Source organism: Aegilops tauschii, chromosome 2, assembly GCF_002575655.3.
Source record: "Aegilops tauschii subsp. strangulata cultivar AL8/78 chromosome 2, Aet v6.0, whole genome shotgun sequence".
Classification (NCBI taxonomy): Eukaryota; Viridiplantae; Streptophyta; class Magnoliopsida; order Poales; family Poaceae; genus Aegilops; species Aegilops tauschii.
In genome coordinates this window covers 614,439,302-614,461,657 of record NC_053036.3, presented here as the reverse complement: position 1 = coordinate 614,461,657, position 22,356 = coordinate 614,439,302, and the positions used below count along the sequence as shown (strand labels likewise).

General features: G+C 46.6%; 3 protein-coding genes across 3 annotated transcripts; 1 reads left to right on the top strand and 2 right to left on the bottom strand.

The window, feature by feature from the left end:
- Positions 1-1,021: 1,021 nt before the first annotated feature.
- LOC109786442 (F-box protein At3g07870) lies at positions 1,022-2,179 on the bottom strand. The gene has a single exon (XM_020345011.1). The coding sequence runs from the start codon at positions 2,177-2,179 to the stop codon at positions 1,022-1,024; it is 1,158 nt and encodes a 385-aa protein (XP_020200600.1).
- Positions 2,180-2,419: 240 nt separating this feature from the next.
- LOC109786450 (uncharacterized) lies at positions 2,420-6,670 on the bottom strand. The gene is made up of 2 exons (XM_020345023.4): positions 6,394-6,670; positions 2,420-4,929 (listed from the first exon to the last, which is right to left on the bottom strand). Exon 2 carries the CDS (start codon positions 4,581-4,583, stop codon positions 2,625-2,627), a length of 1,959 nt encoding a protein of 652 aa, XP_020200612.1. The 5' UTR covers positions 4,584-4,929; positions 6,394-6,670; the 3' UTR covers positions 2,420-2,624.
- An 11,737-nt stretch (positions 6,671-18,407) lies between these two features.
- Positions 18,408-19,148, top strand: LOC109786444 (putative F-box protein At1g53370). Its single transcript, XM_020345012.1, has one exon. The coding sequence runs from the start codon at positions 18,408-18,410 to the stop codon at positions 19,146-19,148; it is 741 nt and encodes a 246-aa protein (XP_020200601.1).
- The last annotated feature ends 3,208 nt before the right edge of the window (positions 19,149-22,356 follow it).

Genomic DNA, 22,356 nt, shown 5'->3' with positions numbered 1-22,356 from the left:
TTTTTGTTCGTTCTATCTATAAGGGGAGAGCATATGAAAAATATAAACATTTTTCCTTTTTTTAGCTTACTGGCCATCCGTTGACAGTTTCCGGTTTAATATCAATATTTTACCAACAAATCTAAAAAATCTAACTGTGGTTGGTGTTCTTTTTTTTTTTCTGGATAGGGAGTGTGTGTGAGTTATCTATTTCAAGAATAGATTGGATCTATCAAGTTGCACTTTATAAAAAAATTGGATAAATAAAAAAGGGTGCACGATCTCGACGAATTACTACTTTCAGAAAGCATATGGAAGAACCATAGCATTTGGCACTCATTGGAAAATTAATTTTGATTCTCTACAAACCAAATAGACTTAACCGAAGATGAGTAGAACTTTTCCGTAAGTCTAGGATTTTCTTTAACCAAAATATAAACATTTTTTTTGCGGATAACCAAAATATAAACATAAGTAGAAACCTAACAACTAACATGCACAATAGAGAAGAAAAATAGCAGTCCATTTTTCTTCTTCTTTTTAGCTCACTAGCCATCGGCTGATAGTTTCAGGTTTAATATCAATATTTTACCAACAAATCTAGAAATATATCTGTCGTTGGTGTTTCGGTTTTTTTGGAAAGAGAGTGTGTGCGAGTTGTCTATTTCGGATAAACAAGAAAAGGGTGCACGATCTCGATGAATTACTTCTGAATGAATTCAGAAATCATATGGAAGAACCATAGCATTTGGCACTCATTGGTAAATCGATTTTGGTTCCCTATAAACCAAATAGACTTAACCAAAGATGGTCCTTAAGTCTAGGATTTTTGTTAACCAAAATATAAAAATAAGTAGAAACCTAACAACTAACATGCGCAACAGAGAAAAAAAAATAGGAGAGTAAAAAAAAACGGTGGAAGCCGAGATGAAAATCATTTGCCTAAAGATAACAGTTCTAAAAGGAAAACGACACGGCAAGGGGCGTCTCCTTCGACTAGTAGTAGAATAACTAATTTGTCACGAAGAGACGAACATCCTCATTAGGCATTAACTATTGGCAACTTATAAACGCTAAGTGGCTCCATCGTCTTGACGTAGGAGAATGTCCGGCACCAGCCGGCTATTATCGCCGCGAGCAGCGTCCCATGAGCATGGTGTCTGACCCGCACCGTCACCGCGTAGTTGGATGATGACCACATGCCTTTCCGTCTGTAGTGCCCACATATCGAGCACTCCTGCAGTGTCAAAATGCACTCGCCATACACGAAGTGTGGCCGCGGGACACGATACCGCGTAAGGTTGTACCGATAGCTCCACTTTCGCCGCCCCTTGTCCAGAACCCACACCTTTATTGTTCCCGAAAGGCTACGGACAACAATGCCCAGCCTCCCGTTCACCTCCGTCAGGTGGCAGTGATCAGGCCTGGCCGGTTGGGCAGGCAGCCCCTTGACACGAGTGACCTCCTCGCTCTCGAGGTCAAATGACACGACCCAGCTCGATTTGGCACTCTCTATGACCCAGTACGTCGCGCCGTCAACGCTGACCATGCCAGCGCCGAGGTTGCACCTTGCTCCCTCCACAGGGCCAGCCGGAACCTTCCGCCACGACGCCTCCCCTAGAGTGAGCACCTGCATGTCGTCGAACTTGTATGCCTTGCTAATGCTGCATGGGACGTGCACCACCTTGTACTGCCCGGACGTAGGGTGGTACCCGAAGCTGTACGCCTCGTGCCAGTTCTCCCAGGAGGCGTATCTCCCAGCAGGCGGGAAAAACGAGAGTGCGCAAGGCAGCGGCGGGACGGGCAGCACCTCGTCGGTGGCCGGGTTGACCAGGGTGACGGCGCCGCCGGGAGCCGTCTTGTTGTCGCACAAGCAGAGAAGACCATTGCACGTGCCGATCAGCTGCAGGCTACTACTGGGGCGCATGTATGGTACCGCTCTGTCCCGACGCCACAGCTCTTTGTAGCTCGTCGTCGACGACTTGGACAGGTCGCCGACGACGTAGGCGACCGCTTCCCGGGTATCCCAGAGGAGGGCCGTGGCGCGGCTCTGCATCTCCATGGTGTGCTCGTCGATGACGTCGCGCCAGAGCCTGCTGACGAGGCGGACTCGGCGCCGGCAGATCGGCGGCAGCAGCAGCATGATCTCCACCAGGACGTCCGTGGGCAACTCCGAGCGTCCCGCGTCGTCCGTGGCCATGGGTGCAATCTACTTTCCCTTCTTGCTTTTCTCGTTTTCTCGGTTGTTCACCACGACGCGTTGCCTTTGCACGGTCGTTTTCGTTTGCATTTAACATCACGGCGATGTGGTTTGATTCCGACTTGGTAACCAATTTCTTCTTTAATTGTACTGCTATTTGGAAAGTTCCTTTGGTGGGAATATATGAGAACGTGATGAAATCGGAACAGTTTTTGATACAAATACAGCAAGTATAGAAGATTTCGGAATTTCAACGACTGTAATTTCGTTTATGATAATGCAATTTCGTTTATGGAGCAGTTCAAATGAAATACAGCTGAACAAGTACACTGAAGCTCTGTACACAAGGACTACACGCTCACAGTATTTACTACTCCCTCAGAATCATATAATACAGCAAGTACACTGAAGCTCCCTTAAAGCACACACAGAAGATGTGCTATTTTCAGGATTCCGGGTTGTTGATGTTGCTTCCCAGGTGTCCTGCTCGGAGCATCGACATGAGCCCTCCGCCGTGCACCCTTCCCTCCGGCACGACGAACCCGAAGCTCTGGTTCCGGATACCGCCACCTTCTTCTTCTTGGCCATTGCCCGCCGGGTTAAACGAAGACGATGGTTTCTGCAGGGAGCCAGGAACCAGCAGCTGTGGCGGTATGAGCCTGCCACTCTGCAAGTGTTCCAACGACTCGCCGCAGCAATCTGACGAGGCGCCGGGGAGAGAAGAAGAGATCACACGGTCCATGCCGCTGCCCACCGTCGAGGAAGAAGAGACGACGATCCCGCTGAAGAGGCCAGGCCCGACCATGCTTAGGCCCTGCTTTGAGGCCGTCAGGTTTCCATGAGCAGAGCATAGACCGCTCCTCCCCCTGGCAAACTTCTCACAGCCGGCGCTCCAGGCGCACCGCTTGCCACCGCCGTGCGCCTTGCAGAAGTCGGTGCTCCCCTGCGCGCTCTTGTCGCACCCATCAGATTTACAGCGCTTGCCACCGCCATGCCTGACGCAGCAATCGGTGCGACCGCGGGCGCTCTTGGTGCACCCTGGCGCGGCGCAGCGCTTGCCCCCTCCGTGCACCACGCAGAAGCTGGTCCCGCCGTGAACACTCTTAGGACACGCCGCGTCTCCCTCGAAGAGGCACCTCTTCCCACCGCCATGCCCTTTGCACAGCAACGTGCTGCCCTCGGCCCCTTTGGTGCAACCTTCGGATACGCACCGTTTGCCTCCGCCATGGGACTTGCAGAACAGGGTGCCTCCCTGTGCTCCCTTGCTGCAGTCCGGGAACTGACACCGGCGACCACCTCCGTGCGCGATGCACACCCCGGGATACCCTTCGGCGCTCCGGGTGCAGCCCTCCGTCATGCACCTCTTCCCACCGCCGTGTTTTATGCAAAGCCCTGATCTTCCCCGTGCTGCTTTGGAGCACTCCTGAACCCCGCACCGGTGCCCGCCGCCGTGGGCGATGCAGAACTCTGTCTTCCCCTCGGCGCTTTTGGTGCAGCCTAGCTCTTGGCACCGCTTTCCTCCTCCGTGAGATTTGCAGTACGCCGTTCGGCTCTCGGCCCCTTTGTTGCAACCTGGCTTCTGGCACCGGTGACCGCCGCCATGGGAAATGCAGAGTCCTGATGCACCCCTTCCGCCCTTGGAACACCCATTGAACCTACACTTCTTGAGATGGCGCTGATGACTTTTCTGCTCCCCGTTATCAGTGCTATCTAGTGTGTCTGACGTTGCAGCAAAAGAACAACCAGTTGTTGCTGAAGGCTCGGGGCTAAGCTCGACCCCGTGCTGATCAAGAGATAAATCACGATCGGCCTCATATCCGGTTCCAAGGTGTTGCTGGACATCAGGCTCTGCCGTTGTTCTATCAATAAAAAGAACATCTGATCTTGGAGCAAACTGAGGTGACAGCTCATAATCACCTGATCTCCTTTTGGCTGAAGTTGATCCCTCATCAATAAGTGGGAACACAATACCATTTTTCCTTTTATGTGAATGCTCCTTGCGGCCAGGCACTATCGTGGACTGCAAATTTCTTGAGCTGCCTCTTGAAGCCGCCAACACTAATCCAGAATCACTTGCGGTACAATGTGGAGTGAACAAAGTTTCAGATAATTTAACTCTGTTCCCACCAGATGATTGACTGTCAGCAGAATACAGATTTGGCATTGGTCCAAGTCCTAGGACCAGCCTGCAGTCATCATCAGGAACAGGGAAACTTCGACTTCTCTGCTCGAATGATTTTCTAGAAGTCTCAGCTGCTTCCGAGCTCCCGAGGCAACCAACTTTAACTGATGCTACATCTAGGGCTTCACTCCTGCAATTTGCGGCAGCGGGTTCAACTTGAGAGAATGAAGCAGCTATGTGTTCCTTCCCACGAACACAAAGATTTGTCATAGTAAGGTCCATCCCAGATAATATATATAAGGTAGGATTAGGACAGAAAATGACTTGAGCGCTGCCCAGTGGCCGATAGCTTCTGCTGACCAATCAGAACCCCAGTTTAACAACTTCACCACCGAGAAAGTATATAGTGTACACAAAATGGAAGTACACGTCAATGTTCTTGCAATGCGAGCCACTACCGAGAAAGCCTGAAGTATCAGCTCTGTCCATGAGCATTAGGCTTACTGGTCCAAAACGAGAAACGGTGATGTTGCAGCACTACGGGCAAAAATCATGTGCACTGCAGCTTATGCATAAAAAAGAATCCGCAAACAGACTTCATATCACGCAATTAAATGTCCTCTGGGATCTGCAAGAAAGTCAGGTAGCAGGCAAAATTTAGCTACACAAGATAAGAACTCATCAAAAGAAAACAACCGACTGAAGCTAATGTTCCTTAAATATGATGGAGAACCCAAAAGATTAAATATCAAGCCTACTCATCCACAACCAACTTAATGTTTCTGAAAGAGAACAAGAACCACAGTTGAAATCAATAAAGTGATTCAAGAGCCTGTAAGGAAATCCAGAAGTATGAGAATAACAAGTACCATTTCATATGAGCTTGCACAGAAATGCTAAAGAAATACATCAAACATATATCTGATTAGCCGGTGCATGTTTTTTCAGTCCATTACTGTACATGAGGAAATGGTGAATCATGATTAGAATTAGCACTATGGTGTTCACATGGTGTTTGCTTGAGAGGAACATGAATTAGTGCTTAGTAGCTAATATAACAGTGCTACTTTAAAACCAATACAGCTGATTTCACTACCTATACTGTAAATTTGAGTTGCAGTCATACATGTTAAAACTTCCTGGTACAGTTAGTGGGACAAGTGGAAGAAGACTTCATATGACAATTTTTTTAACAACATCTACAGTTTCGACTTCTTAGGGAAACAAAGGATTTATTATATTAGTATGCTATAGGTGAATTGAGAAACTAGGATATAGATACATATGGTGATAAGTTGGTAGATATGTCCACATGCGGTCTTCTCATACTAGGATTTATTCGACCCAAAAATACAAATGAAGTGGCCACAGGAAAAAAAAATCAGTGGACTCTAGAGGCAAAAATGACAAGCATCATGTGTACAGCACCAGCAGCAAAATCCCAGAAACAAACCTATCTCAGAATGCAAATTTGATCCAAATCCATGCCAAACAGAATCTACCATGCCTGATAACATCAACATGACTCGATTGTTTCCAGCTAAGCACGGCAGCAGACTTCCTTTAATTTTCTTATTAGGAGTTCTAAGGACTTCATGATAACAAATTCCTGGTTTAAAGCCTCAACTAATAAGAAGTACAGGAAGTGCCGAAACAAGACAAACAAAGCAGCTTACAGTACGCATCACGGATTATATGGAGAACAAAAGCTAACATGCTTTACTGCAAAGACATCAATCTGCCTGCCAACCTTGCGACTAAATTCACAAATGTTTCAGTCTGCCAATTTTACCACTAAAAGCCATTCGTTTAGCCAGGAGAGCCAGTAAATCAAGATAAAGCATCCTGCAACTTCAAGGCTCTATACACACACACACACACACACACACACACACACACACACACATGGTTCCTATCGCCTTCAGGCTTCAGACTATCATCGAGCAGAGCCCAAACAGAGCCAAAAACAACTCCATCAGCCAAGCACAAACAAACTCTGAACTCCTCACTCACATCACCACAGGAAAATAAGTATAGTTACAGAGCTGGACAATAAAGCAAGAACCAGTGAGGGGCGCAGGCAGATCCGTACCGCGGGACTGGAGGGAGGCTGGAGAACCCGGCGGCGCCGATCGAGGCGAATGGGTGGACTTGGAGGAGGGGCAGGCCGAGGCCAGTGGGGCGAAGAGACGGAGAGACGAGGGGAGGTGGGAAATAAAGAGGCGTGGGGAGGAAAAGGTGGGAGCTTTTCGCCATGGGGGCATGGAATTTGGCCCTTGGGGCTTCCAGAGGAGAGAGCCGGATGAAATCGACTCGTCATGTCATATGATTGGGGGATCCCGACGGTCGGCTCAGCTCCGCCCCAGCCCAGCCGCGGACGACAGCTCGGCTTTTTGGCCCTGACATCGGTGTCGGGTGAGCCAGAGGTCCTCGCTCACCGCGTTTGTCAGCGCCCTCCTGGCCGTCCGATCGGCCGGCACGGTGGATCATGGAATAGTTTATCATGATTCTTTTTCATGCGATTGTAGATTTAGACAAAACTATGAGAACGATATATCATTTGGCAAGCACAACGCTAGAAATTCTTCTATTTTGACAAACATATTCCCACTTTGTTTTGAAGAGTAAAAATACGAGTTTGGTCAGGTCCATAGAGAACATCTACAGCCAATATTACCAAATCCGAACCCCTTAACCCCGCGGACATGCCCGGTCAGTGATAGGGCGTGTCCGTTTGAGCCCTTATTTTGTCCGTCCAAGCAGCTACACTTCTCATTTTTCTTTCTCATATGTTCGGTCGTTCACTTGCACGTGATTGGTGGAGATGAAGAAGGAGAAGAAAAAAAAAGAATAAAGAAAAAAAGTGGTTCGGGGTAACCGCGTCCTACGTAGCGGACTGTTCGGGAGCCTCATATGCTCCCTACATTTGTCCTCGATATGAGGGTTCGCAGACAGCCCAGATACATAGAGATGATATGAGGGATCTAGTTGGGTCATTTTTTTATTCTCTCTCCTGTCCGGTCACTGACCGATTGCGTCCGCGGGCGTTTGAGGAGGATTTGAGTATGCCGGTTGTAGATGCTCTCACTGAGCACCCATGCTTAGAGAAGGTACAATCTCAGGCTTCCTCCTGAAAATTGCTGGAGAAGCATCTCGGGCGTGTTAGAAAATAGTAGTACATAGATCTCGGGAGCATCTAATGCTTCTTGCTTGACTTTTAACATACCTTGTTCTCGCTTTCATGTGGAGGAGACCAAAAGTGTGTGATGAGACGAGCCTCCTCAAACACAACTCACTCAAAGAGATTCGCACATATCTCATCGTTGATAGCCAATAGGCGGGACGAGATGGCCCACCTGAAACATGACTTGTCCGAAGAGATCCATACATGTTTGGTCGCTGAGAAGAGCGAAGTGCGGGACAAGATGAGACACATGCAACACAACTTGCTCGAAGAAATCGGACCATTTCATTGTTGAGAAAAATCAGAGTGTGGGACGAGACGGATCACCTAAGACATGAGTCACTTGGAGAGATCCATACATCTATCATCGATGAGAACAATTGATGTGCAGGACAAATTGGCCCACCTGCACATGACTCGCTCGAAGGGATTTAACCCTTATGTTGTTGAGAAGAGCCAAAGTGTGGGATGAGATGATCCACCTAAAACATGCTCACTCAGAGAGTTCAAGAGTTGTTTTGTCGTTGTGAAGAGCCAAAGTGTGGGAGCATGACTCGGTAGAAGAGATCCAACATATTTCATCGTCAAGAAGAACTGGAGTGTGGGACGGACGTTCCATCTAAAACACGATTCACCCGAAGACATCCAAACATGTTTGGTCATCAAGAAGAGCCGAAGTGCGGGATGAGACGGGCCACCCTGAACACAATTCACTCGAATAGATCCATCGCGTTCATCATTGGAGAAGAGCCAAAGTACGGGACAGAGGCACAAGATAGACCGCTTGAAACACGACTAGCTCGAACAGATGGCACAGAGGCAGACATGAGACTCTTATTTTCTACGTTGTCGCCCCCCCCCCCCCCCCCCCCCCCCCCCCCCCCCCCGCGTAGTGGAGACATCGGAAAAGACACAGATACTCACAACTAGAACTTAATACCAGAACCACACACTAAACAATTTGATCCATGATGTCCCCCTTAGAGAAAAGAACTACCAAAGTCAAGGGTGACCAATGGATGCAATGCAGCGCTATAACTGTGTTGCAGCTACATCATGAAGGAAAGAGTAAGTTGAACATGTTTTGTTTTTGTGTGGACATAATTGATCACATTTTTCGCGTAAATTTCTTTATATTTTAGATTATCCTACTTACATATGTTGGACAATCTCAAACCCGAGTAACTAAAAACCAATCACTTCGTATGATAGAAGGATTGGTTAGGGTGCGGGGGATATGATCTTAAATCTCGACTCGATTTCAGCTTTGTGAAACAGTGATGGTGTGAGGTTGTCAATAGAACGCAGACGGGCTATTGATGAAGGCTACTGTGAATCTGTGATGTTGACCATGTTCGTCTCTTGTGAAATTTGGGAAGAACAAAACACAGATCTTTCGAAAGATTTCCACCATGCCTACTGTTATGTTCACCAACGTGAAGCAGGTGGCGAGTTTATGAAGAATTGCTGGGACAAAATATTAGGGGCCTTAATGATGGGAAAGTAGTGGTTGTATTCTCGCGCGTCGGCGTACCCTCATACATACTTTCTATCTTATCTTAACAATGAAATATGTCAAACCTTTTGCAGGAAAACTTTTGATCTAATCGTCTTTCGTAATAACAGTACAACGAACACTAAAAATAACAAAAAAAAATACATGTAAATATGTAGACCACCAAAGAAATCCACTGCGTGTGAAAAAAGTATGAAAGTTGAACCAAACCTTTGATGATAATGAAGTAGAGAGTTTTTCGAACCAACGTGTGGTTGGGATGGTTAGGTGGACACTGGTATTCCCAACCCACCAGGGTTTAAGTCCTGGTGCTCGCACTTACCCTTTCAGTGGGAGGATGATTTGCCGGCTCAATCTCTCGGAGGTGCTCATAGGGGGTGCATGTGTGCATTCATAGAGGTGAGTGTATGCGTGTTTATATGAGCGCTTGCGTCTGTATTGTGTACAAAGAAAAAGTAGAGCGTACCGTACACGAGTGTACTACATCCGATGCCACGGTACATTCTAGAGTACATCGATGCTTCTTGTTGCGATATTTCTTTTGGAAGAATCTTCTTGTTGGGATCGATATCTCCAAGCCTGTCCAGGTTTCACCACCATGCGATGTGTTTCCTGAGCGATCTCGGGCCGATCGCGCGCGACGAGAGGCGCCTCGACACGTACGAACCACGAGCCGGTCTGGCTCCGCGGCGGTTGGCGGGCGTTTTTCAGCGGACAGCGACCGCCGGCGTGCCCGCGTCCCTCTCGCAGGCGCCGCAACCCGGCCGCAACGCTTTGTCCTGACAAGTGACAAGAAAGAGAGAAGCCGTCCTGGCGCGCACCGCCATGCACGCGGACGCGGAGGCGGCCACGTGCATGCGCAGGATAACGACGGAACATTATCTGCCCTCGCGAATCCCGCCGCCGCTCCGGCGACGGAACCACCGCTTCCGCCATCGAGCAGCCGCCGCACACGACGGAGGCCCCCAAAGTCAAACGACGCGACGGAGGAAAAGGAAAAGGGCGCGGAGAGAGCAAGGAAGGAGCACCGGGGAATCCAGTCAGTGCTGGCGGCTGCTCCGTCCAGCTACAGCCTGAGCCGAACGAAGCCCTGCCTCCTCCGGTCGGCTGGCCGGCTCGGCGCGCTTGCCTTGCCTTTGCCGCCGCCCCGCGGGACGCGCCCGATTGGCTGCGTCCCTCCGCTCAGCTGGTCCATGCGGTGACTTTGGAGATTGTGCCCCGCCGACGCCGAGAGTACTGTACGTGGATGCAGGACCCGGGCGCGGCCACGACGTGTCGTCGGGGATGGGTTGAACATCGAGGCGCCACAGTTCGATCGACCGGCTAAAGTCGTACTCTACGTGGAGAAACCGTACGTGGCGCCACACATCTTCTTTCTCTAGTTTCCTTCGGATTAAACGTTGACAAAGATGATACAGAAGTGGATGAACGCTCAAGGCAACCGCTGATTCACCCACAGTGAACTCATCTTCTCGTCCCCGTGTCCTCATCAATACACTATTACAGATTTCCCTAAAAAATACAGTACTACGTACACTATTGAAGATTAGTAGCACAAGCGAATGGATGCATTCGCCGACATGTACCAAGATTATTGGGTGGTGAACCGTGAGCTGTACTTAGGCCAACTCCACCGCGCGACCCTATCTTGTCCGGCCCCGTTCGTTTGGGGCAAAACGGACAAACGAGGCGGCCCAGCGTGCGACAGCCCGGACCCATTTGGTCCGTTTTGTGTCCTGGCCGACCCATTTCGAGCGTAAACTTGCGCCGGTTTTGGGTCGCGGCGGACAGCGAACAAACGCTTCGAACGTACGTGTCGGGGCCGCGTGGCAGGCGGCCACCTACCTCCCACCCGCCAACATAAATGCGCACGGGCTGGTGGCCCCATCTGTCATCCGGCTATCGAACGGTCGCCGTCCTTCTTAAATGGGACCCGTGGACCGGTCATCGTCTTCACTTCCCCACGCCGGCCCCTCTCTGCCCCTCGAAAGCCGACACGCCCAAACCCTAGCCACTCCCCGTCGTCGAGCTCGCCGGCCGGCCGCAGCCATGGGTCTCTGGAACCGCAAGGGAAAGCACGACCGCGAGGCCGGCTCCTCCTCCGGCCGCCGCCGCAGATCCGTGAAAAAGGAGAAGCCCGCGTCACCGTCGCGCTCCTCCCGTCGAGCCCCGCGCCGGCCCCCTTCACCATTGCCCCTAGGCCCGCCGGCGAGCGCGACCGGCAGCACATCTGCGCGGACGTGTGCCGCAGGTACTGGGAAACGAGGGCGCCGGTCCCGTGGAGCGACGCCCACCTCCCCAACGGATGGCACCTCTCCGCGGATCGGGTCCCAATCCCGCCGGTGCCGGCGACCGGCCGTGCCCGGCGCGATGAGATCGCGCGCCGCCGCCGCCTCCTCCCCGACGACCTGTACTATGACCACAGGTATGCCCCCGACTCCCCGCTGTGGGACACATGGCTCCAGGACGAGCACGACGTGCGGCGCGCGTCCTACTTCGCCGGCACCTTGTCGGGACCGCAGAGGCCACGTGCAGAGGCGCGCGGGCGTACGCGGGTGCGCGGCCTGACGCCCACGTCGTCGCCTTCCCCGTCTCCGTCGCCACCTCCCCCCCCTCGCATGACAGCGGAGGAGGAGGCCCGTCTCCTGCAGCGTGTCATGGACGACTCCATGAACACGCACGACGAGCGGCAGTGGGACGGCCTGGAGGAGGCCATGGCCCTCTCTGCCGCCGGGGACGTCGCCTTCCCGGAGCTGCAGCTGGCGGCCGTCATGGAGGAGCCGATGGAGGAGGACCCGCCAGCCGCGTTCCAGCAGTTGCTGGGCCAGGGGTGGGGCTGGTCCTGCACTGCTCCGGAGATGGCCGCCGGCGTGGGCGTGAATTGGTGCCCCACTCTGTCGCGGTCACCGGAGCGGGAGGGGTCGCCGCGGGAGGAGGTGGTGTTGGCACCTCCGGCCGTCCAGTCCGCCCCCGTCTACCACGCACCGCCGCCCCACCTTTGGACGCCGCCGGACTACGTCGACCTCGTCAGCGACGACGACGACACCGGCGGCCAGTGAAGACGGCGACGGCCACGGCACCGACGGGCGCGGCAGGAGCGCACGGGAGGAGTTTTTTTTATTTTGTTATTATGTTAATTATGAAACTGGGCCTTTAAGTGGCGTTGAAACTGGGCCGTTTTGTGGCCGGCCCCTATATATGTTTTATGTTTTTTTTTAAATGCGTTTATTTGCTTTTTTAGTTATTTCATTCTAGTTTTTATAATTTTTTTATTCCCGTCCACCCCGGACACGATTTGGGGTGCGGCCGCGCGCACGACCCACCGGACACAGCCGGACACTGGCGAACCCATCGGCGCCCCAAAGAGACAAATTCCGGCCAATCCGAACGTCCGTTTGGAGTCGCACGGTGGAGTTGGCCTTATATATCTAGCATTTTCGTACTACTACCCAGGGATCCTCCTGATCTTAATCAAACGGGGAGCACATGGCAGAACCATTGATCATCCATTATCTGCAGAGGCGGAGTCGTTTATTTCCATGTGGTATACTATAGCATGATAAGCATTTTAAAGACCAGACTACAAGCAAACATGCAGCATCGACGTCGGCGTGGTTGTAAAGTTGGGAATAATGCGTACGATGGACAAATTATGTAGCTTATCATGGATTATGAGTATCACAAAAAAAAATGGGAGTACTTCAATTAATCATATTGGTACTTCGGCATCTACTGATAAATCTCCCGAGCTAATCTGGAGAAGGTTCTGGAGGAGGTTCCCAGGCATGGACGGCATTGGATGATTGGTATCGACATTCGAGAAAAGGAATCCAAGGTCACACTCTCGAATGAATCAAGCGTGCAGCACTGGCTCTCTGTTGATCGAAAGAGACAACGCTTGTTTCAAAAGGAAAGAGCCGCGCGAGCTTAAAACAGGGACCGGCTAGGTGTCAATCGACTAAAAATTGTATTCGGTCAGTCACTTTTTTGTGTAGGTGTGGACATGCGCAGCCACAGCAAAAAAAAGCCTAATAAGGCCGGCCGCAACTATGCCTGCGAGATTTGGACTCTGTCATGAGAGAGAGAGAGAGAGCACTCGTGAGAGATGGTGCTGTGCACAGACATGCAAGAGAGAGATACTGAGAGAGATTTATGATGTGAGCATGCATGTGAAAAAAATTAGAGAGAGATGCATGCATGGCAGAGAAATTTAATAAGAGAAGGAGTCAAAGTGTGAGGTAATTTTCTTTTTTGACCGTGACGGTTCAAATGCGGCCAAAACAAAATATTTCTGTCCCACAACTTGCTACAGTATACCTGCAGTCTAAATGCAGTGTTATTTAGAGAAAATTACCTAAGAAGAAGTTTGGCATGAGTCTCTCGCAAAGCTAAAACACTAATAATGACAAAATATGCACACAATTTACACATAATTATGCTTTTTTATAATATGCAATAATAAGCATATAATGGTGAAGTTTTGCCAAAAAGAAGATTGCTAAGAAAAAAAATGAATTAGTGGCGTTGCCATTACTCTTAAACTAGAAATAAAATTAAATCTAAAACTGAAATAAAATTAAAAGAAAAAAGTTTGCTAAGGAAAAATGAATTGGTGGCATTTGTATCCCTTTAGGAAGAATAAAAATGAAACAAAACTAAATAAAAATGGCAAAATTTGCACACGAGTTACACTTAAATTGCGCTCTTTCACAATATGCAAGAATAAGCATATAATAATGGAATATTTTTTAAAAATGCTAAGAATGAATGAATTAGTGTCATTTGTATTACCCTTAAAAAAGAAAGAAAATAAAATAATAACTAAAACAATTAAAATAATTTTTTTCAAAGTAAGAATGAATTAGTGGCATTGATATTAACTTTAAGAAAAAACAAATAATGAGCAAAGATTTGCACACAATTTAGACAGAAATTGCGATTTTTGTAATATGCAACTATAAGCTATAACAATGGATTTTTCGCAAAACATGTTTCCTAATAAGAAATGGATTAGTGGCATTGGTAGCCTTAACGAAGAAAAGAAATAAACTAAAAGCTAAAACAAAATTGAAATAATGAAGTTTTATAAGAAAGAATGAATTAGTGGCTTTGGTATATTACCCTTTAAGAAGGAAAAAGATGAAATAAAAGCAAAATCAAAATCAAAATAATAAAGATTCCTAGGAAAGGATTAATTAGTGGCTTTGGTATTACCCTTCAAGAAGAAAGGAAATAAAATAAAAACTAAAACAAAATCTAAATAATGAAGTTTTCTAATGAAGAATGAATTAGCGGCATTGCTATTATCATTTAAGAAGAAAAAAATGAAAAAAAATAAATCTTTAACAAAGAATGATTAAATTTGCACACAATATACACAAAAATACACTTTTTAAAATATGCAATAGTAAGCACGTAATAGAGGAATTTTCACAAAAAAGACAATCCCCGAGAAGGGTAAAATTTTCTAAGTATTCCTTGAACACATTATTTTAATTACCATAGATTTAATTATTGTGAGCTGTTACATGATAACCCAAAAGAAGTAAAAGGGTCGGTTTCTTGAGCATCTAATACTTCTGGTGTTGTCACCTTATAGAATAATTGAACCAAAAAATTCTAAAAAAATGAATTAGTGGCATTGGTATTACCATTCAAAAAAATATATATAACTAGTCCGGCAAAGACAAAATTTGCATACCATTTACACATAAATTGATTTTTTTTTATAATTTGTAAGAATAAGCATATAATAATGAAAGTTTTGCAAAAAAAGAAGTTTTCTAAACAGGAATGAATTAGTGGCGCTATTACCATTGACGAAGAAAGAAAATAAAAAACTAAAACTAAGCCAAAATAATGAATTTTATATGAATGAATGAATAAGTGACAATGCTACTGCCCTTTAAGAAGAAAGAAAGTGAAATAAACACAAAAACAAAAACAAAATATGATGTTTCCCAACGAAGAATGAATTAGTGACATTTATATTACCCTTTACAAATAAAAAATAATCTAAAACAAGAAATGTAAAAATTTGCACACAATTTACACAAAAATTGCGCCATTTATAATATGCAATAATAAGCATATGATTGTGGAATTTACACAAAATATAAGTTTCCAAAGAAGGGATGAATTAGTGGAATTGGTATTACCCTTAAAAAAGAAAAAAATGAAATGCAAACGTCACTAATGAAATATTATAAAAACAAAATAATGAAACACTTTAAAAAGAAAGAAAATAAAAAACAAAAACAAGATACTGAAGTTTTCTAGGGAAGAATGAAATGAAGAAGGAAAATAAAAAGCTAAAACAGAATAATGAAGTTTTCTATGGAATACTGAAACCCTTTAAGAAAAGAAATACAAAAAGAAAAAGAAAAACAAAATAATGAATTTTCTGTGCTAGAATGAAAACCTTTAAGCAGAAAGAAAATATCTCTCCCTAATAATAAACCAGTGATTGCTTCTGGTCGTCCGTCGCATACTTTTGCAAAAAAAAACCTGCATTTTCCGATAATTAACCCAAAGTCTGCCGTTAAGTCAGAACGAACCTTTTTTTTGTAATTTACACAAAACCCCCTGAATTTTACACTAATTAACCCACAGTCAGATTTGAGTCAAAACGAATGTTTTTTTACAGTTTTACATAAACACACCAGATTCTACGGTAATCACCCCGCAGTCTATTAAAAATAAATAAATATTTTCAAATAACCATATCTTTTAAACCATAACTTCGATTTTGATTAAAAAATATGTAGAATTTGAATATGATGTTATCTTACATGTTAAATATTTTTAAAATTATATCTAAGATACAATGTTAATCAATGGTGCATGGTCCGTCTTTATTTCGTACCGACACGGATCTATATTGCAACATGTAAAATTGAACGCTCATAATTGGGAAGATTATAATCCTTGGGCATGTTGTACTTGCACCAGATTCTCTCTTTGTACATGTTTCATGAGATAAGACCTTACGTACATACCTTTTCTTTGCAAAATCCACGCACGTACTTATCATCGGATTACACTTTTTTGTAGTGAATACACAAACAATTTTTATAGGATGTATATACACTTATCAAATTCATCAACATCAGAAGTACATGAATGTTTATTTTGAAAATATCCGAACTATTAATGTGATAGTCATGCACGTTCATAGTTGAACCGATAAATACAATCTTAATTTGTGTTCCATCTATTGCATGTGATGGTGATACATGTTGGCTTTCTTGAATAAACTTAATCTATGGACGCGGCCTCCTTAGTGTCAAACGGCACCACAAAGGTGCTGACTGAGTGTGGTTGTAGGTACTTGCCATCAATATGACGAGTGAGAATCAAAATTGAGCAGAAATGATAACGGCTTAGATAAATCTTTTTACTCCCTGTTGCAACGCACGGGCGCATTTAGTAGTAAAAACTAAAATAAACACAAAATAATGAAGTTTTCTTGAGGAAAATGAAACCATTTAGGAAGAAAGAAAATAAAAAATAACTTGCACACAAGTATGCCCTGAAATTGCATTTTTGTAATATGCAAAAAATAAGCATTTGCAGTGCAATTTTTGCTCTCTACTATAATTTACACACATGATGTATCATACTTGCGTGTATACTTACTTACAAACACAAAAATAAAAATAAATTTTTCTAAAAAGAAATCAAGTATAGTGGCATTTGTACCACCCTTTAAGAAGAATGAAAGTAAAAATAACAGTGATACAATTTGCACACAATTTACACATAAATTGCACTTTTTAGTTATGTAAGAATAAACATATAATAGTGAATTTTACATAAAAATAAAGTTTTTAAATAAGGAATGAATTAGTGGCATTGGTAACGTCCTCAAAAACAAGAAATGAATTAAAAACTAAACATAATAAAACAAATAAAGTTTTCTAAGAGAGAGTAAATTAGTGAGATTGGTATTACTCTTAAGAAGAGAGAAAATAAAAAAACTTGCACACAACTTTGCAGTGAAATAGCACTTTTTATAATATGCAGTGAATATACATTTAATAATGCAACTTTAGCAGTCTAGTATAATTTACACAAATATTGTATAGTAATTTGATGCATACATACACATAATAATAGAAAACTGTATTTAATTAGCAAAAAAATAGCATTGTTATTATCCTTAAAGAATAAAGAAAATAAAAAAACATAATTTTTCACACAATTAGCACAAAAAATGCACTTTTTATAATATATAAAATAAATATATAAGAATGAAGTTGCCGTACTCTAATGTAATTTATACATGTATAGGTTTACACACACCCAACATCCAAAAATACGTAAATAAAAAAAACAAAACTCAACTGAAAAATTAAAAACAAAAGTGTACACATACAGAAAACAAAAGCAATCCCATAAAAAAAGCATGCACATCCGAAAATCCAGCCCAAGAAGGAAATTGACTGACCCAAAATAGGAGTCAGTCAAATCCAAACAGCCCAATACACCATCAAAACATGACATTTCCTCAAAAAAGAAAACCCCAGCAAAACATGACAGAAAAAAAGAAATACTACACAAATCTTAAAGCATAATCCAACGTCTGGAAAATCAACTGGCCATAAAACTAAAAGTCGACTGAAATCGAGCTAAAGTGCTTAAAACAAGCATTGCAACTGTACCCACTTAGTCGTGTGTATTAATCATGTACCCTCTTCGTCCGGAAATACTTGTCGGAGGAATGGATGTATCTAGACGTATTTTAGTTATAGATACATCCATTTTTATGCATTTCCCGACAAGTATTTCGGGATGGAGGGAGTATATACTTTAAAAACTAATTATGCTTTGAATAGTGTCAGGTGTTGTCATTTTGCAAGGTGCAAAAAATTGACGCATGCTGAATATCGGAGCCGTATCTGCCGTGGTCACCACCCCTGCCATCCGCCGGCAGCTCGGCCTCCTCTGTCCTCGCACCGCTCGCCGTCCATGGGTACTCGGCCACCAACCGCCGCTTGCAGCTCCTGCTCCGGCTAGCCCGGCCACCCACCGAGCCCCTCCGCCCCTGGCAGCCCTGCACGTCCACCTCGGCCCTCTGCTGCTCGCAGGCAGCCACGCCTCTGCCTCCTGCACGAACTCCAGCAGCCGTGCCCGGGATCCCGTGTTGTATCAAACCTGTTTGGATTTCATCACGTTCTCATATTCCCACCAAAGAAACTTTCCAAACAGTAGTAGGAGCACAAGTACAACATAAAGCAAAAAATCCGTAACTCCAGCAAAAAAGAAGAAGTCGGTAACCAAGTCGGAATCAAACCGCATCGTGGTGACGTTAAAAGCAAACGAAAACGACTGTGCAACGGCAGCGCATCGTGTGGTAAGCAACCGGGAGAAAGAGAAAGGAAACAAGGGAAATAGATTGCAGCCCATGGCCATGGACGACGCGGGACGCCGGGAGTTGCCCACGGACGTCCTGGTGGAGATTTTGCTGCGGCTGCCCCCGAGCTCCCGGCGCCGGGTCCGTCTCGTTTGCAGGCTCTGGCGCGACATCATCGACGAGCGCACCACGGAGATGCACAGCTGCGCCACGGCCCTTCTCTGGGACATCTGGGACCGCACCGCCTATGTCGTCGATGACCTGTCCAAGTCGTCAACAGGGAAGTGCAGAAAGTTGTGGAAGTGGGGCAAATACGGACAACTTGTCGGTACGTGCAACGGCCTGCTCTGCTTGTGCGACATGGTGACACCAGGCGGCGCCGTCACCTTGGTCAACCCGGCCACCGGTGAGACGTTGCCTGTACCGCCGCTGCCGTGTGTAGATAAGAGGAGATGTGTCCCGGAGAAATGGTACGAGGCGTACAGCTTCGGATACCACCCTACGTCCGGTCAGTATAAGGTGGTGCACGTTCCCTGCAGCTTCGACTTGCCGCACGTGTTCGACACCGTACATGTGCTCACACTTGGGGAGGCATCGTGGCGGGAGGTTCCTGAGCACGACGGATGGTGCAAGTGCGACCTGAGCGCCGGCATCGTCAGCGTCGATGGCACTACTTATTGGGTCTTGAGTTATGGCGCTATAGCACTGGTCGTGGCGTTTGATCTCGAGCATGAGCGTGTCACCTTCCTCGAGGAGCTACCTGCGCATATAGCTAACGTACCACCTAACTGAGGTGCATGGGAGGTTGGGCCTCGTGACCCGTGACCTTTCGATGACGACTGAGGTGTGGATTCTTGATAAGGGGCGGAAGTGGACGTGCCGGTACAGTCTCAGGCGGCAGGACCTTCCGGGGTCACAGTTCGTGTGTGGCGAATACATCTTGACAAAGAAGAAGGGATGGATATGCGGGCACTATAGACGGAAAGACATGTGGTCATCAAACAAGGCGGTGCCGGTGCGGGTCAGCCACAGGGCTCAGGGGACGCGACTCGCCAAGATAAAGGGTGACTGGTACCAGACATTTCCCTACGTTGAGACGTTGGAACCACTTAGCATTTATTCCGTTGACTCTTAATGCCTAATGAGGAATTAGTTCTCTGCTAGAAGGAAGAGAGCCCCTTGCCCTGTTGGTTTTCTTTTAGAAGTGCTATCTTTAGGCGAATGATTTTCTTCTCGGCTTCCAGCATTTTTTGACTATCATGTTGTTCTCCTATTGTGCATGTTAATTAGTTGTTAATTAGATTTTTACTAGCAAAGAGCCCGTGCACGTGCGTTGCAATGAGAGAAAAATATAGCACGTGCCCAATCATGAGTCAAGACCCCAATAGGCCAACGTTCTTTATTTAAACATCCAATCCCATTTATGTTGTCATTTGTCTTCCGTCCCGTCCTCGCCTATGATGATCTTAGTGCCTACAGAACCACAACGGGTTTGAATGTGGTCAATCCTAAGTCGTGTCTCTCTCGACATAAGATGAGAATATGTTTTCCTTGCTAGGCTGGGCTTTGCCGCAGACTTGATACTGACTTGGGTACGGCCTCGGGCCCGTCTTCTGCTGCCGCTTCCCCCAGCCGTGCTCCCCCTGTGCCTGTGCGTTCGCCTGCCTCCACTGCTCGCAAGAGTGGCCGCGTCTCCAATTGCGGCGAGCGGGTGGCGGATCGGGCTGCTCGGCGCGCTGCGGCTCGGGATCTGCCCCCTTCAGGTTCGCGCCTAGTCCCCTCCTCTTCCCTCCCCGCTGTTCACTCCCCTGTTCGTTTAGTTCTTCCGTCGCAATCCGATGATCATTTGCTTAAAATTTTAGATGACGTGGGCATTTGCTTAGATTCTAGTTTGGGATCCCCCTCTTCTTTACTTGGGTTGATTAGGGCTAATGAAGTAGCTCAGGCTGACATTGCTAAAGCTAAGGAGGCTGGGGTGGGTACGATTGCCCCACTGGTTGTGGCCGGTGGGGATGAGGGGGGAGATGACAGGTGTCAGGCTTCCCCGGTGGTTCCTAAACGTAGGGCTGGGAAACGTGCTAAACCCTGCAAGGCTCCGAGCAGGTCGAGTCTTAGAATTAAAAACTTATCCTTCAGATGAAGGCCTTATTCTGGAACATTAGAGGTTTTGGCGCTAGGGGGCGCAGGGACCAACTTAAAGATCTGGTGCGGTCTGAAAATGTTGATTTTATTGGCCTTGTCGAGACTCTCAAATCCTCTTTCTCCCCTAGCGAACTCTCGGCCGTTGCTGGGATAGATAGATTTAATTGGAACTTTGTGGCCTCTGCTGGACATTCAGGTGGTATCCTCCTTGGTACCAAAAAAGATGTTTTCGATTTTGTTGCTTTTGACCATGGCATCTTTTGGGCTAGCACGGTGGTTCCTCATCGAACTCTCAACTCTTTACTAGAAATCATGGTGGTCTATGGTCCGGCTGACCACTCTTTGTCGTACATTTTTCTGGATGAACTTAGTAATAAAATTGAATCCTGTCAGCTGCCTCTCCTGATTGGGGGTGATTTTAATTTGATGCGATATCCTTCTGATAAGAGCTCCTCTAATTCTCTTGGCCTCTGGCTGATGCCTTCAATGCTTTCATTAGGGACACGGCTATTCGTGAAATCCCTAGGGTTGGGGCCCGTTACACTTGGACTAACCGCCAAATCTCCCCCATTCGTTCTGTCCTTGATAGGGTTTTTTTATGTCCTAGTTGGGATTCGCTGTTCCCCCGTGTGAGTCTCAGAGCTCTTGCCATTGTGGGCTTTGATCACGCCCCCCTGATTCTTGACGATGGCTCGCGCTCGGTTGGTTTCCCGAGGTTTCAGTTCGATGCTTCCTGGCTACAAGTGGAGGGCTTCAATGACTTGTTGGCGCAAAAGATTTAGGCTTTCCTATCTTCTAATAGACGCTCTTTTGGCCCGATGGATGACTGGCATCAATGCTCCTATTTTCTTCGTAGATTCCTTAGAGGTTGGTCCAAAAATCACTATGCCGAGTCAAGGCGAGACAAAGCTAGGCTGGCTGCTCAAATTGGCGAGCTTGACGATCGCGCGGACATTTCTGGTCTATCCGTGGCCGAATGGCAGATCCGCTATGGCTTAGAAGAGGCTCTCTTGGGTATTCATCGGCAGGAGGAAGTGTACTGGAGGCAGAGAGGCACTATCAACTGGACATTAAAGGGTGATTCGCCCATGGCCTATTTCTTCGCTATTGCTAATGGCAGACGTCGGAGATGCCTGATTGATAGCCTCCTTATTGACGGTGTCAGGGTCTCTGACCCTTCGGTGATTCTGCGCCATGTGGTTCAATTCTTTTCTAACCTGTTAGCGGCTAAACTTGAGCTGGGTTTTAGGTTAGCACTGTCCTTCTGGTCTCCTCTCGATCAGATTTCGAGCGCCGAAAATGATTGTCTGCTGATCACCCCTTCCGAAGAGGAAATCTTCGAGACGATTCATACTGCCAACTATAATGCGGCTTCAGGACCTGACGGCTTCTCCATGCCTTTCTTTCGGCAATTCTGGCCTCAGTTAAAAGGCCTCCTCAAGGCTATTACACAAGGGTTTTGGCTGGGAACTGTTGACATCTCGAGACTCAACTACGCGGTTCTCACCCTCATTCCTAAGGTCAAAGGTGCTGATCTAATCTCCCAATTTAGGCCCATTGCTTTAATTAACAACTTTGCGAAGATTCCCGCTAAGGGCATGGCTACTAGGGTTTCTCCGATCGCCCATCGGGTCATTAGCCCTTTCCAATCTGCGTTCATAAAGGGGAGATTCATTCTGGATGGGGTGCTTTGCCTTCATGAGATAATTCATGATCTGCGGATTAAGGGCACTAAGGCCGTGGTCCTTAAGCTTGATTTCGAAAAGGCGTATGATTCGGTGAGTTGGAATTTCCTCCGCCAAGTTCTGCTGGCTAAGGGCTTTGAGGTTCGGTGGTGCACTGCCTGATGCAGCTTGTC